Source organism: Plectropomus leopardus, chromosome 8 (genome assembly GCF_026936395.1).
Source record: "Plectropomus leopardus strain MGB_pleo_1.0 chromosome 8, ASM2693639v1, whole genome shotgun sequence".
In the NCBI taxonomy this organism is placed as follows: domain Eukaryota; kingdom Metazoa; phylum Chordata; class Actinopteri; order Perciformes; family Serranidae; genus Plectropomus; species Plectropomus leopardus.
In genome coordinates this window covers 28393499-28411925 of record NC_142183.1, presented here as the reverse complement: position 1 = coordinate 28411925, position 18427 = coordinate 28393499, and the positions used below count along the sequence as shown (strand labels likewise).

Sequence of the window (18427 nt, the reverse complement as noted above, 5' to 3'; positions counted from 1 at the left end):
TGCTTGTTCCGGTCTACAGCTCATTTCTATAGATTTGACTATGTGTGAAACATATGCATTCTGCCGCAGGCTGTTTGCAGCATGGCTGATGGGATGAGTAGCTCTCAGTAACAGCCTCGAGCAGAGTACTCATTGACTCACTGTTAGACCACATCCTGCTTAACTTTTAGGCCCTGATGGAGAATGAAACAGGGGTCTCTCATGCCTTCATTTCCTGTCCTCCCTCTCCTCCCCCTGTGGCTTGCTTCCTCATGTCAATTCACCACACTTACACACACAAATGCACTTAAAAAAATAAGATTGGAGGTGCATTCACACACACACACACACACACACACACACACACACACACACACACACACACACACACACACACACACACACACACTGATACTGTAGAAATCTCATTGTTTGGACGGAAAGTATGTCTGCTCTCCTGGACCCCATCCACGTCCTCCCTGTAAGAGCCTGCTTAGAGTGTGTGAGAGTGTGTTTGTACGTGTGCCCGGAGTGAGTCCTGGAGCTGAGCTGATAACACCCATCCCTCCTACAAGGGCCAAGAGGAGAGGGAGGAGAAAGGGGGCCACCGTGGGTCCACAATGGGCCAAATGAACATGTGGCTGCCAAGGTGCAGCGAGACAGACAAAGGTGGCAGCGCTGCTCGCACTAATGCATCAAACAGATGAATTAACTGCTACCATGCACATCTGGTGGATTCAGTGGGCTGCTTTCCCAGAAATAGATTAACTATCAGCTATCGTTAAATAACAATCTGTCATGTTCAAATAATGTAGTTTTTAAATCCTGCGGAGACTCGTGGAGCTCCAGGCAGCCGAGTGGATCCAGAACTGGTGAATCCAATGTTTTAGTCTGCCTAGATTATAAAGTAATATGCATAATGTGGATGGATAGAAATGAAAAAGCTGACTGCTGATGTTCTGCATTGAAAACGAAGTCATCTGTTTTTCCTCCTGTTGGCCGTCTCATTACTCTTATTTCCTTCTTTCCTGGTTGTTATATTTGGAGGACGGAGATATTTGAGCTTCTGTGCGGATGTTCACATAGATGCTTCCTCCATCTCATGTTTTCTTCTTCTCTTTCTTTCTGCTTTTTTCTCATTTTACAGGATTGCACAGTGTATGAGACAGAGAACAAGATTCTCCATGTGGTAAGTTTCTGCTTTAAAATGTCAAATTCATATGAAAAGATCAGTAATACTTTGTGTAAAAGGAACCTTGCCATTTTCAAAGACACAGTCACACAGTCTCCCTTTTCAAAAACAAGTCTTGCAAGTCCTTGTTGCATATAAGGAGTAATTAAGCATTTTCAAAAATACGTTCTTTCGCTCCCAAGGGTTAGATTGGAAGCTCAAATACCACTTTTTTAACAGTATCTTAAATAGAAAGAGACACTGCCAGCCGATGGTTTGCTTAACTTAGATCAAGACTGGAAACAGGAGAAACAGCTAGCCTGGCTCCGTCTGAAGATGACAAAATCTACCTAGCAGCAACTCCAAAGCTCAGTAATTAACACAGTATAACTTTTTTTTTTGCTGTACAAATCCATACAAAAACAGAAGTGTAGATATGTGAGCAGTTACCAGGCAACCAGCAGCTACTCTAGGAAGTTAATGCTCCTGGCAAAGAAAAAGTCCAGCACATAACCTCCCATAAAACCACAAGTTATCATTTTTCACTGCAAATTTAGTAAAGATTAATCCTTTGAAACCTAAGCAAATTGGCTCGATTTCTTTCAAAAACATGGGAAGAAGGCAATGAGCAATGAAATGACCCAAATACTGACAAGAAATAAGTAAACAGTACAAGAAAATTATGGTAAAATTAGTTTAAAAAAACCCCCAAACAATTAAGACAAAACAAAACTAAACAAAAAAATATAAAGAAATTAAAAAACAAACAAACAAAAAACCAAGGCAAACAAGACCTGGAAAAGGTGATTTAAAAACATAATCATTTTGTAATGTAACTTAAAATACCTAATTATTGCAATTATAAATCTAGTTTTTCCCTAGCTTTTTTCTTTTATCCCTAGACATTTTTCCCTAGCTTTTTTTGAAAAATCATTTTCTAAATCTACTAATTTCTTGCAATTTGTTGAGCATTTCTTACCAAGTTACTCATTGCCTTTTTCCGATGTTTTTGAAAGAACTTGCACTGATTTGCTCAGAGTTCAAAGGCTTTTAATACTTGTGAAATGCATCTGAAAGCACAAGAAAAATGTTGTTGCTTCAGGTTGAAAAAAAGGGTTAAACAAGGAGACATAACATGTTAAAGCTGCAGTTGGTAACTTTTAGAAAAGAAAAACTAAAAATTATTGTTCCTGAAATGGTCACAATATTCAAACAGCACTAAATGAAACAGTTTTATTCCTCTGCCTACTTTACTGCCTTGAACAAAAATGACTAATCAGAGCAGAGGAGTCTCCAATCAGCTGTCAATCTCTGCTCTTGAACTGCGGTTAAATCATGAAACTAGACAGCGCTGATCAAATATATATCAAGATCTATTAATGCACTCTATGAGAAAGTTGTGCCAGCTTGTGGTTGGTGCTCGGCACTTCAACTAGACTGTATCCAACATGGCAGCCTGGTCACACACTTTCTCATTTTACAGCTAAACTGTACACCAAAATTCGTGAAAACATTTTAGGCAAGAATTAGGCAATGCAGTAACAGATTCTTAATTCATGTATGATCAGAGCTGCCTAGTTTGACAGTTTGACCACAGTTCACGAGCCATGATTAACATGATTGACAGCTGTGTTAGAGACTCCTCAGCTCTGATTGGTTGTTTTCGGTGCACTGTGGTGTGATTCTAGCAAATGTCATTAGAAGCAGAAGCAATAGGAGGAGGGATATGATTTTTTCCACAGATTAGCTGTTTCATGTATTTCTCTCAGAATATAGTAACAGTTTCAGCAAATATGACACAAAGTTATTTTCAACTTACCAAGTAAGTTTAATGAATAACTCATCTGTGAAGTTGCTGGTAGGCAGATTGTGTTACCTGTGTTTCCCTGTTTCCAGTCTTTGTGCTAAACTTGGTATGAAAGAAAACCAAAAGGAGGACCCGAACCTTATCAATTTGTTCTTTTTACTGGTAGATAAATTGTTTGCGTTCTAATAACACAGTAGTGATGATTCTGAAAACACTGAAAAGCTTAAAAAAATGACTGTATGTGTGTTTGCTCTTGATCTCTGCGTGGGAGTGTGTGTGTGCATGTCAGTGCACTGTGTGTTTTTGTAGGAATTTGTGGCACAAAGCTGTGCATGTTAAAGTGCAAGCGAGCCTTAGGCCTTTTGAAAGCTTTAGTTTAGCTTCTGTGTGTGTGTGTGTGTGTGTGTGTGTGCGAGTGCGCATGAGTGCGTGCCTGCATGTATGACGGAGAACTGTCTGTGTCCACGTGTGAAACCGAGTGAGCAGCTAGTGTCTGATCTGGGCTGACAGTTGGATTGGGACACTTCCTGCTGCCATTCAAGGTCAGGTGGAGGAAACCAAATAAAACTCTGGCAGGGGGAGTTCACAGAAAAATATCTGGGTATTTCATGCCAAGAAATAAATCACACATCCGATGCTATGTCAGTATATGGTATATCAGTAATGGTGTTACATATTTGTATAAGCAAAAGCAATCATAAGTGTGTATTCTAGTTGTTGGTCTCCCTGTGGTGTAAAAAATAACTCCCCCCTCAGCTTTTTGGTTGTCGTTTACCTCTGTTGTTACAGGCCTGTTAATGACACAGGACAGTGACATCAGGCAAATTCAAATATTTAAATGGCTCTACACACACGCACACACACACACACAGACAGCCCTGGGTGCCAGACTGAGGGCTACACATGACTAAGTCTGTTATGTGTGGGAGGTTTATGTGTGAAATAGGGAGACAGTGCGAAGGGAGCGAGAGAGGAAGAGGTGTTTGTTTTTAGATGCTGCTTTCTTGCTGATATTTATTTACTATGTGCTTTAGAAATTAATAAAAAGAGGAAGTGAAGTGGCACTAAAGCATACACAACGGACACACACACAAACATAGGATGAAGATGATGCACAGTTGGCATTTTACGTCTCAATTTTGAGGACGGGGACGCGTGCTTGTCATCTTAATGGTTAAAAAGTAGTTCCACTTTGTTTTCCATTGTTGTTGTTTTCAGTGGGAATCATGCAACATATTGCTAACTGATACAAACATATGCCTTTTTTTCGTATTGTTTAAATGGATCAACAGCAAAGACCGTGCTGGCTAGTAAGAAACAGTTGTGTGTCAGTTACCTTGAGACAGCCGTGGATATAAGTAAATTAAACAAATTACCATATGTATTCTCTGCCTCTCTTCGCTCTGCTCTTCAGTGTTAAATCTATTTCAGTTTTTCTAGTCATACATGTCATTAAATTAATCTAGCAGATATATGTTATGATAATTTATGTTTTGTCTTTTTCTGGTTTGTGTATGTGTTAGTTGAAAATGATGCTATATTTTTGGATATTTTAAGAGACAACCTTTGAATTTTTACCCTATTAGTGTTTCCGAGTGGTATTGTTTTGGTGGCATTTTGCATAAAAAGTTTACTTTTTATGCAGTCAGAACTGTGGGACCTGCATTTGTTTTTATCACTGTACTTGTAACATCCAACTTAATACCACTAGTTTTTGTTAAGAGCAAAAACTGTAAATAATTAAAAATCAACACAGTGTTTTGCAAAACCAATACAGTAGCACTGACATAATGTTGTGATGCTAAAGTGTATTGATGTTCTCTGTCCCTATTTAACATTCAGAACAGTCTCTTTAGTTAGCGTGGGATAGACCACATTTTTGACATGGCGTAATATTGAAAAATAACTCCCTAAATATCTACCTAATTGCTAACGTAATGCTAACTAACTAATAACTAATGTATAACTGTAGGAAAACTACATAACAGACAACTGATGATGAAACATTATTTAGTAACTTATGTATTTGACAGGGTAGGAGTTCTTTCCTTCAGTGGTTCAAACGTATATTTTCATCACATACACATGATCATCTTATAAAATAATAGTATTATACTGACATGTATAATAGAGTATAAATGAGTATAAATTTGTTCTTACAGGTCCAGTGTGTAGGATTAAGGAATACCTATTGGCCAAAATGATATATATATCATTCATAAGTATGTTTTTGTTAGTTCATAATCACAGAGAATATGAATTGTTTTTGTTACCCTAGAATGAACTATTTATAACATGTTTTAATACACACAGAGCGGGTCCACAAAGTCCACCATGTTGTTTCTACAGTAGCTGAGAATGGACATACCAAACCCTGGCTCTATGTAGGGCAATTTCTTGCTTTCTTTCTTTCTTGGCACATGAGAGAAATTTCAGGTCTGCAACCTCACTGCCAGATGCATATTAATCCTAACATGAAACCTTTAATACTTGTATATTTTTACAAGCCTCCAAAAATATAAGTTTTAAACTCAGTTCTTTTTACATGGAGGCATTGGTAATATGACTGACCTTTGAAACCTGAGCAAATTGGCTTGATGTCTTTCAAAGACATGAAAAAAAGTGCAGAGAAACAAAAACAAAAAAAAAGACCCAAAACTTAGCAAGAAATTGATTTTAGTACATCAAAATCACATGAAATTGATTTTTAAAATAATTAAAAAGAAGATAATTCTGTTACACAAATATTAATGTGCAATCATGATATTTATATTTATTATAAAAAATATAATCTTTTTTCCCCCTAGCTTTTTTAGAAATAATTTTTTAAATCTACTAAAAGCTTTAAGTTTGTGGAACATTTCTCATCAAGCTGCTCACTGCTTTTGTTCCCAAGTTTTAAAAAGAAATCAGACCGATATACCCATGACAGGCATCCGAATGCAGCACTGATGTATATCCATGTGTTAAAGGGTTATTAGCAAATGTATGGAGGGTGATCCAGACAGACATGAAAGAGTCTCCAGTGTGCATCCAGCATGGGGCCCAGAGACCTTAATGCTCTGGTCGGCTCTGCTGTAGCTACTGTAGCGGTAGTTGTACGTTTGTCAGCTTCTGCTCAATAATGCAAAACTTACTGCTACTCTGCTCTCCTCCAGACTACGGCCTGCAGCAATCAGATGGACAGGGATAGTGTGTCTAAAGTGTGTGTGTGTTGTGTGTGTGTTTGTGTGTGTGTGTGTGTGTGTGAGAGAGAGAGAGAGAGAGAGAGAGAGAGAGAGAGAGAGAGAAAGAAGATATGAGCATGTGTGAGTCTGTGTATCTAATGGAGCGTGAAGTGTGTATGAGTGTGTGTGTTTTTATGTGCATGCATGCATAAGGATGAGAGGAATTACATAAGACTGTCCTAGTTGTGTGTTTTCCCTTTCCCTTGTTTTCTCCCCTTTCCTCCCAGACTCTCCCTCCCCACCTCCCTGCCTCTCTGCTCCTCTTCTCCACTCTCCTTCTCCTTCTCTCGGTTCAGGTTTATATTTGCCGCGCATGCTCATGCATGTGGATGTAGATGCATTACGCAACTGCGCGAGCGGGAGAAGGTGCGAGTCTGTTGGGGAGAAAGAGAGAGCGAGAATGAGAATGAGGGAGTTGGTGGGTGAGGAGGAGATGGAGGAGTGCAGCCAGAGCTTAATCCATTTGGCAGCGTACTATGTCTGGCTTTCTGTTTGACTGCTCTTAAATCTCACGCCAGCCAGCCACATAAGTTAACTTCCCTATAATCTGCGCTCTGATTCTCCAGAGGCGTGTCAGATCAAGGCTGGGTGTGTCAGAGCTGGGGGAGTTGAGAGTCTCCACACTGGTAACTGGTCTTTTGTCTCTCGGCCCGTGTTAATCCCAGGTCAAGACTATTAGTCCAATGATCAAAGAGGAATATAAGCAGAGCCACAACATTGTCACTGGCTGCGGTCTCCAGCTGGGGACTTCACTTAGTATTTATGGCTCTATAGGCCTGATTAGACATACTTTACTTTTCCCAATTTATTTCTCACTTATTTATCCATTCCCTTGTTAATTATTTTCAAATTAAATGTCTCATACTGCAAAATGTAGGGTTGAGGAAAAAAATCTATACAGCAAGAAAATCACAGTATTTTTGCGTGGCAAAATTGTATCGATATACAGACATCAAATATTATTATTCTTTTATTATGCAAATTACCAATGTTACAAATACAAATTAAACTTTTAATAGCGGGTATAGCTGCTATAAAAAATACTGTGAAAGTGTCAAAATGCTCAATCCACACATAAATGCACACAGTCTGCATTTAGAAATTGTGCCTTTAAGTGTGCTGTCTGGACTTCTAAAGATGTGATGTCACAACTATATTTGAAAAAAGGCAGAAACTGCCACTATAGTACTATAACAGTCATTACCTGGCAGCAGTTACACTGCAGAGACACTGCGAGTGCAGATGTGGAGGACCCAGAAGAACTGACCAATCAGAGCTGAACTGTTTCGGGAGGGGGCCTTAAAGGGACAGGTGCTAAAACGGAGCGTTTCAGTTAGAGGGTGAATACGGGTGTATTCACACAGACAGTGTAAGAAAAATGTTTTCTTTTTTGAACATTAAAGTATGTAGACATGTTCTGGTACAAACCCATTTACAAGTAAGAACCTGAAAATGATCATAATATGGGACCTTTAAAGCACCTTTGATGTCTGTGGATGACATGAACAGTCTTGGGTATCCCTTTATGTAATGTGTACACGTTGACTCGAACATTATACTGTAAACAGAAAACTAAACAGGCAGTGTGGTGTTCAAATAACTGACCCAGAAAAGGATGCAAGTTTGTGTGAGTGAGTGTGTGTGTGTGTGTGAGAGAGAGAGAAAGACAGAGAGAGAATAAGCATCAAATAGCCAGCTCACTGAAGATCCTCCACCTTTTCTCTCACACTGAATGAATCATAGGCTTTGAGCTATAGTGTGTGTGTATGTGTGTATGGAAGTGCTTGCACTAAATGTGTGTGTTGAAGATCTCCTCTGTTCATTTCGTAACTATAATCCGGTAATTGCTCATTAGGATTGAGATCAGGAGATTATTTAATGCAGAGATCATCACTGTAATGCTGTGTGTGTGAATGTCGACAACCTATATTCTCTTACATGTATGTCTGCCAGTGTGCATGTGTGTGTGTGTGTGTGTGTGTGTGTGTGTGTGTGTGTGTGTGTGCACGTGCACTTGCATGTGTGTGTGCATGCGTGCGCGCTTGCATGTGTGTGCGCTCAGCAGCGATGCGATGAGGCAGGATAACCAGGGTAACGGTCTCTGTAAGCCCGCTGTAATCAGTCAGCCAAGATTAGAAGGCAGAGATGTTGCTGATGATAAATTAACTTGTGTGCGTGACCAAGCAGACAAATAGCCTGAAAAACAGTCAAGGTTTATTTAGAACAAGGCAAGGTGAAGCCATGCTTTTTATTTGCCGTATTTGCTCAGATGTATTAGGTAATATCTATTAGAGATGTTAAAAAAAAAAAAAACAGCACAGATAACCTCACCACTCTACAATGTGTCAGATTTTGTTTAGCTGATGTGAAGGCAAAAATAGCCCTTATCGTACCCCCTAAAAAATGACAGATAACAACAAATGAAATCTGTGCTCTGTAATTTAGATGTTAGAAAATGTCATCTGGGTACCTCGGGGTTGGCTGGTATCGGTGATGTGTTGTTCTGTCTGTGACAGTGTCTTGTGGGCATGCCCGTGGACAGTCTGTGACAGGAAACAGTTTGTGTGCTGGAGTGATGGAAGTGGCGATGTGGAACAATCTGATGAAATGATTTCTGTTTCACCTCCTCCAGCTAGGTCACGGCATCCCTCGCGGACCAAAACCAATCTCAATAACTTTCTGTCTTTCTCCTTTTGTCACTCTCTTTCTCTCTCTCTTTTCCTGTCATTTTCCTTCCCTTTGCTTTCGTTACCTCCGATGCCATCTCCAGTGTAAGACCTTAGCGGGAATATGCGACCACATCATCTCTCTGTCATCAGACTCTCTGGTCTCTCAATCTGCCCATCTGGAGGTGGTCCACCTCACCAGCATCATGCCCAGTGAAGGGCTGGTAAGGACACATCTGAGCATGCACACACATGATTCCTCTAGAGCTGCTTTTAAAGATGCACTAGTCAATAGGGATGTCCCGATCTGACCTCAAACATCAGGTCGGGGGCTGATCAAGGCATTTTTTGACTGATCAGGAATACTCTAGTTTATAGAGTATCCAATCCGTTGTTATATGTCAGCTGTCACACAGATGTTTTTACTTGCATACAGAGCAACAAAGAACGCAGCTTTCATCACATCTGCTCCACTAAGCTGTCTGTTTCTCCTCTCTGCTGAACTTAAGAGCCATGGCTGAGCACACCATAAACACAAATGCAGTATAAGACTGTTCATTTACGTTATTTACCAAAGTTAAGAGCACTCATTTCATTTCAGCTCAGTGAGTGTCACATTTTGTCTTTATGGTGTTTCTCCGCCCTGCTTCGAGGAGGCACAGACAGTGGTGCTGAATTTACTGCAACCTCTGTCACCATTCGCCACTGCAAGTATGAAAGCTGTGCAAGCAAAACCCCAATATGGCTTATTTATAAATGAAGTGTAGTCTGTCCAAAAGATGTGCAGATGACAAAAATAAGCAGATGACGGAATACAGTTTTTTCAGGTTACTGAGACAAACAGTGGACTTTTAAAGGGCCAGAGACATTCCCAGTGAGGGGGCCAACAAGATTAAAAGGAGGGTTTGTCATTTTTTATTTAGTAAAATAAATAAACAAATAAAAATTATAGGCTTATAAATAAAAATAAATAAAACATCAAGAAAGACAGCTTGGATGCAGGTACTTTTTAAATAATGTTAAAGAAGCCTTCTTAAAGTGTGCACTGTACAGCTGTATTATGCAAGAAAACAAAAGTATCGAATCAGGACTCAGTATCAGCAGATATTAAATAATAAATGACTTGGATCAAAATCAGAGGCAAAACAATGTGATCGGCACATCCCTACTTGTCAGTTTTTTCATATCAACCATGGACCAGTTGTGTAATGTGAAAGGCGTCGCTGGTGTTGACAGACTCACAGAATCATCACTCTAAGCTCTGCAGCCTGTTTCAGCATCACAAGTCTTCATAAGAAAATTGGCATTTTTACTTAATTTAGACTGTTTTCACACAGCATTTGAACATTCTCCTTTCAAAGCTGTTAATAGTGTTTTTACATTATTGAATCCAAGTCTCTATAATGCATATGAATAATAATTAAAAATTCAAGGTGTGTAAATATGCAATGGCTGCCTTTTGCACTCTTATTCATTATTAAATGTTACGGGACCTCATCGGGTCAAAACATGAGACTTGAATGTTTTTGCTTTTAAGTCTTAAGGGGGTTAAAGTTTCAAGTACAGATGAAGATGAATTCATGGAAAATGAACAAATCTGAAGAAAAAATGCAAAAGTAGATGCTTTTGTACACAGCTCAAGGGGTCAGTGGGTGGTTTTAAGAGTATGAAATTATAAATCATGCACTAAAGCCTTAGAAGTTGGCCTTATTGGAGATTTTAAAACAACATCACTATCATAAGAGCACAACATGAGAAAATGTTGTTCAAAGAAGCAGAGAATCTTTGACCATGAGTATAAAAGCTGCCCTGGAAGCTCTTGGTTGACCAACACTTTGGAAAGATGCTTCATGTTAGTTATTAGGGGTGGACTGTACTCAGGACTGACATCAGTATACATTTATTTATTTGTTCAAATGCATCTAAAAAATGGTGTGTTTGGTTTACTAAAGGTACCTAGAAAAAGTAATTCAAACTACTCATTTAGAAAAAAAGGATCTAATTGACAAAGCACGTGATATGAAATTAGAGCAAATATAACGCAAATAGTTACCAAAAAAATGTCACTCAACTGAGTTTATTTCATTACCCACTTGTTCACATGTCATGGATAAAAAAACATCCCATTATTAATGGGAAAGTGCAAAGAGTGTCAGCTTAGGTTTTGTATACAACGTCCATACTGTATGTAACATTACGATGTGGCTCACTTATTTAAACTTCGTTAAATCGGCTAGCATAGTCATTGTTACCATGCTTGCCTTTATATGTGTTCTTAGATTTGCATCTGTAGTAGAGAATGTGTTCACTCTGAGCTGGCGTAGCTTCAAAGTAACAATGTAGGTTTTGTTAGTCACAGCGTCATTTATTTGCTTTAGTAGGGCCATGGTAATTCCGGAGGTTTATCCAAAATGACGCTGTTGCTGTGTGACTAGCACTGAGCCATGAGCACCAGTTGCACATCATTCCACAAAGGTGAAAGTTCAACTGTGTGGTGGTTGCTGCCTGACGAATGCACCGACCCTTTTCTGTGTTAAATGTCTTCAGGATGAGACGCAGTGATTTAACTGCTATCTATGAATAGATCCTTGTAGCAAAAATTATAGATCTGCGCAGCCACAGTCAGACACTCAGTCAGACCTCACAGGCAGAATAGTGACCCGGCAGAAATATGATGTTTGGTAGTATTTAGACAAATTAACGAAATGAATGTGCAGTTCAAGCTATGTAACATTAAACTTGCATGTCATAACAATCTCTACAGCCTGCGCAGCGCAAAATAGAAAGCTTTATGCTGATGCATATTTTCACTACTTGGTTGTTCATTTCAGACCCTATTTCTTATGCTAGATTGTTTTATAGTATTTTTGATGAGTACTCAAATATGGCAATTACTTAAAATGCACATCTCATTAGTTCTCCCTTTAATTTATGACCCATCTGTACATCAGGTCTTACACTTGTTAATTCAAAGTCAAGTCTGAAGTCCTTTATTTGTGACCTGAATCTGACTAAAATCTCATGTATATCGCTCTGCTTCTCACACATAAATATAGACGCAGATTCAGAAGTGTAAAATATATGTATCATGTTTTTTACTTTGCACTCTGTATCATGCTGAATCCTCCCTCCCTGTGCTTGTGTTTTAGGGGATGTATATCAAATCGACGTATGATGGACTCCACGTTATCACCGGAACCACAGAGAATGTGAGTTTTAGTTTCACTCAGTAGGAAGCTTGACACCCCACCAACTAAAATTCATCATTTCAAATTCCACAGTGACGCTGACATTTACACAACATTTGCACAACATTTACATCCTCCAAACATTCAATTATTTGTCCTTTTTCTGAAATGGACAATATGTCTACTAAGTTGTTTAAATGGATAATGAGAATGAATATTCCTCTAATATTCCTGTTTACATGCAGCCGTGCAAACTCTGATTAATGTGCCCTAATATGTCGTTTAAAAGTGGAACAGCTGGAGCCCCTTGTGCCATTGTGCATCGTTGAATCAAGATTTTTTCAAAGTTTAACACTGGTGGCAGACTTGTTGCCTCCTTCAAAGATGCGATATTTGCTCATATCCAAAAACCTGTTGACATCCAAGTCTTTTAAAATGTTTGAAAGAAGGTGTGTTTCTGAAGGTGTGCTTTTCTTTTGGGCATGCATTTCGACCACAGCGTTGAAAACTATTGGCTAGTTGTTTTTTGTACAATGCACAGAGCGAATTATAAACAGGCAAGGGTTGTGTATCGCAAACTGTGGGAATAATCACAATTGAGACGTATTGAGTGTGTTGTATATACGTATGTCCGTAGAATTTTCCTAGAACCGGAATAACATCGGTGCATCCCACATGCCTGAATACAGTGGCGAACGTAACTAAGTACATTGCACCAGTAATATGCTTCAGAACAATTTTGAGTTATTTGTACTTTACTAGAGTATTTCCATTTTATGGTATTTTCTGCTTATTCTCCTTACATTTCCAGAGGTAAATATTCTACTCTTTATTCCACTACATTTTTTAAAGCTTTGGTTACTAGTTACTGAGTTTATTTATGTTTTGTGTCAATAACCTACAGTTGCAATAGGTTATAATATATTCATACAGCTTTAACCTCCCATCAGTATATAGAGCAATTTAAATGAGCTCTACCTTTACCAGCTGCAATGCATTAAAATTAAAAGCTCATTAATGTATCAATAATTCTAATTCAATAATATAATATGCACGATTCTGAAAAGGGACATTGGACATGGAGTACTTTTACTCTTGGTACTTAAGTTTATTTTGATGCTAATACTTTTGTACTTTTACTCGTAAGATTTTTAATGCAGGACTTGCTACTACTTGTAAAAAAGTAATTTTACACTGCAGCTTTACTACTTTTGCTCAAGTATAACATCTGAATACTTCATCCAACACTTTCTGTACTGGAAGATGCAACATTCAGAAAAAGGCCTTAATTGGAATATCCTAACGTAATATACTGTTATATTATCATTTTTATAATAATAGTGGAATATTAGTGTGCATGTAAACGTAGCCACTGAATTTGCGCCTTAATATATCCTGAATTCGTTCCCATTGTCCCTTTCTGTCCAATTTCCACCTCTGCAGTCTCCAGCAGATCAGTGCAAGAAGATTCATGCAGGGGATGAGGTGATCCAAGTCAACCACCAGACAGTGGTGAGTTAAAAAGCTTCCATACACAATAGAAGCATCACAGGAAATGTACTTTCCATGTGTTTCCACACTGCAAGCTGTCTTTCGTTCTTCCATTCTGTGCTATGTTGAGGAGCTGTCAAGGTACATGGTGTCTGCTACCACCACCAACACCACCACTGCCGCCATGGTGCTTCCTGTCCTGTGCCTGTGCAGCTATGTAGGCTAATTAGACTTGCTGCGGGAGCAGATTATAGAACGATTGTTACAAGACCTTTGTTCAGTCCAGCGTGATTGTCAGCTCGCTCTTTCCGGAATTTGTTCCCATTGTCGTGAGAAACCCCTGAAGGAGGCGTCTGGTTTTGAAATGTGAACTCGTGTTCCACTTTCAGACTTGAATAAGTTGTATTTCTGCCTTCAACTCATCACATAAGAGGGAAGCACGAAAAATGGGCAGCCATTTTAAATGGAACGGTGCCTTGTGAGAGCATGTGATTGAGCGCGCTGTCTATTGCCTGTGCTGTCAGCTCTGGCACAAACGATTTGTTCCAGTGTTTATTTGAGATTTCTGAGGAAGGGGAGGGGTAAAAAAAAGGTTTGTGTCTGTGTGTAGACGTCTTTTGTATGCTTTTTTTTTCACGTAAGTATTTCCTCGTACGTCTGGATAGGTGCTGCTCATGCGAAAGCGTGCATGCGGGCACTGGGGAGCGGCGTTGATTGACGCATGAGGGGGGCTGCGTGTTATCTCTCCCTCTCTCTCCTCGGGGTGACAGTGCAGATCACACCCTGCCAGGCTCTCAGCTCCAACCCCTCATTACTCCCTCAGCTAGACCCTCACCACTCTGATCCCTCACTCTGGGGGAGGAGATAAGCAGGGGGAGACGGAGGTGTGTGCGTGATGGGGAAAAGGGGTGAAGTTATCAGGGGATGCTGGGATGAGGCAGAGTTGGGAGAGTGAGGGGGTAAAGGGAGGAGGAAGTAAAAAGGGACTTAGGGAGAAGAGGAAAAGGATGAAAAGAGAGAACAGCAGAGGGAAGTCTCTCGTTTTTTAAATCCTAAATGGAGTTGCTGAGGAGGAAAGATGGATACACACTACCAGCAAACTCTCTGTCAACATCACAGCTGATAAGTTTATCTAGCGAGGCTCCATATTTAAAAATTAGATTAGTGTGAAGATTGAATGAACAAATTCCATTACATTATAGAATCATTATGTAGGCCTATCCCACGTATTTAGCAACAGCGCTGCCTTCATGTCTATGCATGAGCTTCTGTTTGAGACCCACTTCAAAACAGGACTTGCAGTTTTTAGCTCAGCCTCTCTTTTGAGGTAAAAATGTGGAATTTGCTCAAATAACAAACTGATTGTTTGAAGAGGCAACATAATTATGTGGAGGTAATATCATCTGGGAAAATAATGAGGACCCCGGGGATTTGAAAAAAAAAAACCCTCTCCAGCAGCAGTTTATGTACTGTTATTATTTTGGTAGGTCTCTCCCTGTTTCCCTGTGCTCGTTGCGTATTTGCATAACAGAAGAGATCTAAACTGGCCTGGTTAGGACAGGCTTTGTGTTTGCTGTTAACATACACTGTGTGCTGTTCAACCATTGTGACGGAGCTAACAAGTGTTTAGCGTGATCAAGGTCCAGTTCAGTGAATTCAGGATTCACCCTTGAAAATGTTCAACTCCTTCAGAGGTAGGCTGCGCCTTGTTTGGAAAACCATAATGGTTTGAGATCTTTGGCTTCTTTTGTTAACCCTTTAAAACCTGAGCGAGTTGGCTCAATATCTTTCAAAATCATGGGAGAGCAACGAGTAGCTGTACAAGAAATGGCCCAATGGGGCAGTTAACCTTAAAGTGAAAATAGACAAGTCTTTTGCTCAACCCTTTAAACCTGGATCCAAATCAGTGTTCTTGTGCTGTGTTCAGATGGCTTTCACATGCATGTAAACCTTTGAAACAATTAAGCAAATTGGTTTGATTTCTTTTGAAAACATGGAAAAAAAGGCATTGAGCAACTTGGCAATAGATGTCCCCCAAATTGCATGAAATTAGTAAAAAGGGACAGGGAAATGATCTGAAGGACCTGAAATAAGAAAGAGAAATATATGAAAACTGTAATAGATGAATAAATAAAATAGGGGAAAACTTATATTCATTTCAATAATCACGACAGCATCAGAAATATACATAAATATATTTTTATATTATTTTAGCACTTCTAACTTCTACTGAATGGAATTTTTCTGGATTTTCTCACTGTCACTCTGTAATGCTGTCTGCAATCGGATATGATCTTTCAGAAATGAAGGCCTGATTTACCACACAAAGGTAGTTTGTCAAAAATGATGCAACCAAAACAAGAAGAGAACAGTGCTTTTTTTCCCTGGTGGCTATTGGTAGGCTAGTTATCACCACTCGCCAAATAGTCAATGCAAGTTCTTTCTATCCCCACAATCATGGAATCCATTGGCCATTGATCTTATGACCATAAAGCCTCTGGGAGCAACAGCCAATATTTTGGGAGCTATGACATGTTTAAAAAAACTCCAGGCAAGTTTGGTGAGGGAAAAGAAGAAAACATTTATTATTTATGCTTAAAAAGTCGTGGAAAATGTTTAAAATTGTCCATGAAAATGTGTAGCAACCCTGTAATTAGTGAGCTTTCGAGGTATTACTGTAGTTGGCAGACATTTTTTTTTTTTTACAGATGGACAGACCTAAGCTTTCGGCTGACAGTCTTTATGCTAAGTTAAGCTGATTGTTGCCTGGCTGTAGCTTCAGTTAAAACAGATAGATTTGTGGTTTGTTACAGTTGCTCTGATGCCAAACATAGAGAATTATAGAAATAAATACCAGCACAAACTATGTAAGAGTGTGCAAACATATAAAACTGTGATTTATGTTACAACACAATGCATACAACAGTATGTAAAGTTAGAAATATTATGTATGTGTGTAATGCTGTAATGCACAACCGATATAGACATGGTAAGTATAGTTGAATTATTGCACCAATTATCACAGTTATAAAGAATTATTGCACCTTAAAAAAAGGATTGCACACATGGAGCAGAGCATACATATCTCTTGTTGCTGGTGAACGCTGTCTGAACCCGGAAGTTGTGAACTGGGCCAAAGAGAAGAAGACACGTGCCGCTAAAGGCTGACACAGTCTGGTCATCATTATGTCAGGAATAAGGTCACAGCAGTTCTGTCTTGTGTGTGGGTGAGTGTGTGCGAGTGTGTGAGCGTGGTGCCCTCTGCGGACACTTACAGTAGCTGAGACCAGTGTAGCCAATCAATGGGCTGACGAGTGCTGCGAGCTCTGGAGACAGGCTGGCCGGAACCATGAGGAAACACTGCAGTCAGCACTCCTCTCTCACTCTTTCACCATCTCTCTCTCCTCCTCAGACCTAAACCGTTGTGACTGAGCCGTCCTTTATTTGAATATGTTTTCAGATCAGTGGAACTGGGACAGTCTGGTGCAGTGTAATGGCTGGTCGGGTCAAGCTTAAGTAAAACATATTGAGTACGGAGGGAACAAAAGCAGCGTGTCTGAAAGCCCCATATAGATCAAAGTGTACTTCAAAATATTCATTGTAACAAATTGCTGTAAAATATACGACAACAGTATCATACAGTTTTTCACAAATACTATAAATCTTTTTTGTTCTTGTTTTTGTTCTATGTTTGTTTTCGAGGCGATATTGCTGCTGTAAACATACGGCCAAATTCTAACTCTAATGTACTATATGTTTTTCAAAATACAGTAAAACACTGTAAATCTTGATGCTTTTTAGAGGCAATGTTACTGCTGTAAAAATATGGCCACATTTAACAGTAATGTACAGTTTTCCAAAAACACAATTAAACTCTGTAAATCGTGATGCTTTTTGGGACCAGTATTAAGCTGTAACCTCACATTCTACTGTAAAACGCTGTGATGAATTTAACCATAATATAATTTTAAAGTTATTTACGGTATTGACCTTGTTCCTGGGATACTGTTTTTTTCTTCTCTCTGTCATCGTTTGTTCTGTTAACACTGTTTTGTTGAATTGAAAAAACATAAATGATTAGGAAAGATGTCTTAAAAGAAAATGCACATTGATGAACAATTATGCAAATTTGTGGATGGCAGCCAAAATTTTGGGACATTACCGAAATCACCTCTGTGAATATTAGAGATTAGATGTGGTTTACCCTGATTAGAAAGTGAATCACTCATGACAGCTCACTTATATCTGTTTAAAGGACCAGTGTGTAAGATTTAAGGGTCACATGGCAGAAATGGAATATAGGATTATATTCTGTTTTCTTTAGTGATTAATCAGATTAGTCTGAAACTAAGAATTGTCTTGTTCTCCTCAACTTAGAATGAGCCAATTATATCTACACAGGGAGTGGGTCCTAGTTTATGGAGATCGCCATGTTACACTGTCATGATTCTACAGTAGCCCAGAATGGACAAACTAAACACTGGCTCCAGATATGGCCATTCACATTTTTGCGTTTTTTTTTTTTTGTCGGCCTCCATAGTAAAAAGCCCAACTGCAATGAGCAGCGCCAGAGATACACAATTTATAGTGTAAAACTGCTTCATTCAGTGTTTCTTCGGTTTAAATCACCGAATCCATTTGCTTTGGAGAAGAAGTGACCTCTGTGGATAATTCAGCTTGAGCATGTTGTGGACAAGCAGCCTGACCCAGAGATGTCAAACCATGTTGGAAATTCACTGATTTGCACCATGAAACTGCTTGGTCTGTTGTTTATAGCTGTTTTAATCGCCTGCTTTGTTAGTTCAACCAACCAATCCAACTTCAGTGGGCGATACGGCTCCCGATAAAAACCTTCTGAATAATGAAAACTGAAGGAATTATAGCCAGGAGAAGCTTTA

General features: G+C 39.2%; 1 protein-coding gene across 8 annotated transcripts in view; it reads left to right on the top strand.

Moving 5' to 3' along the window:
• LOC121947993 (connector enhancer of kinase suppressor of ras 2) overlaps window positions 1–18427 on the top strand; it is an 80389-nt gene that overhangs the window by 27193 nt on the left and 34769 nt on the right. For all 8 annotated transcript variants that reach the window (XM_088081319.1, XM_088081321.1, XM_088081318.1 and 5 more), the window contains exons 5-8: window positions 1127–1168; window positions 8955–9074; window positions 12000–12059; window positions 13482–13550. In XM_088081319.1, the coding sequence (XP_087937445.1) occupies window positions 1127–1168; window positions 8955–9074; window positions 12000–12059; window positions 13482–13550 (291 nt within the window). The remainder of the gene's footprint in view (window positions 1–1126; window positions 1169–8954; window positions 9075–11999; window positions 12060–13481; window positions 13551–18427) is intronic.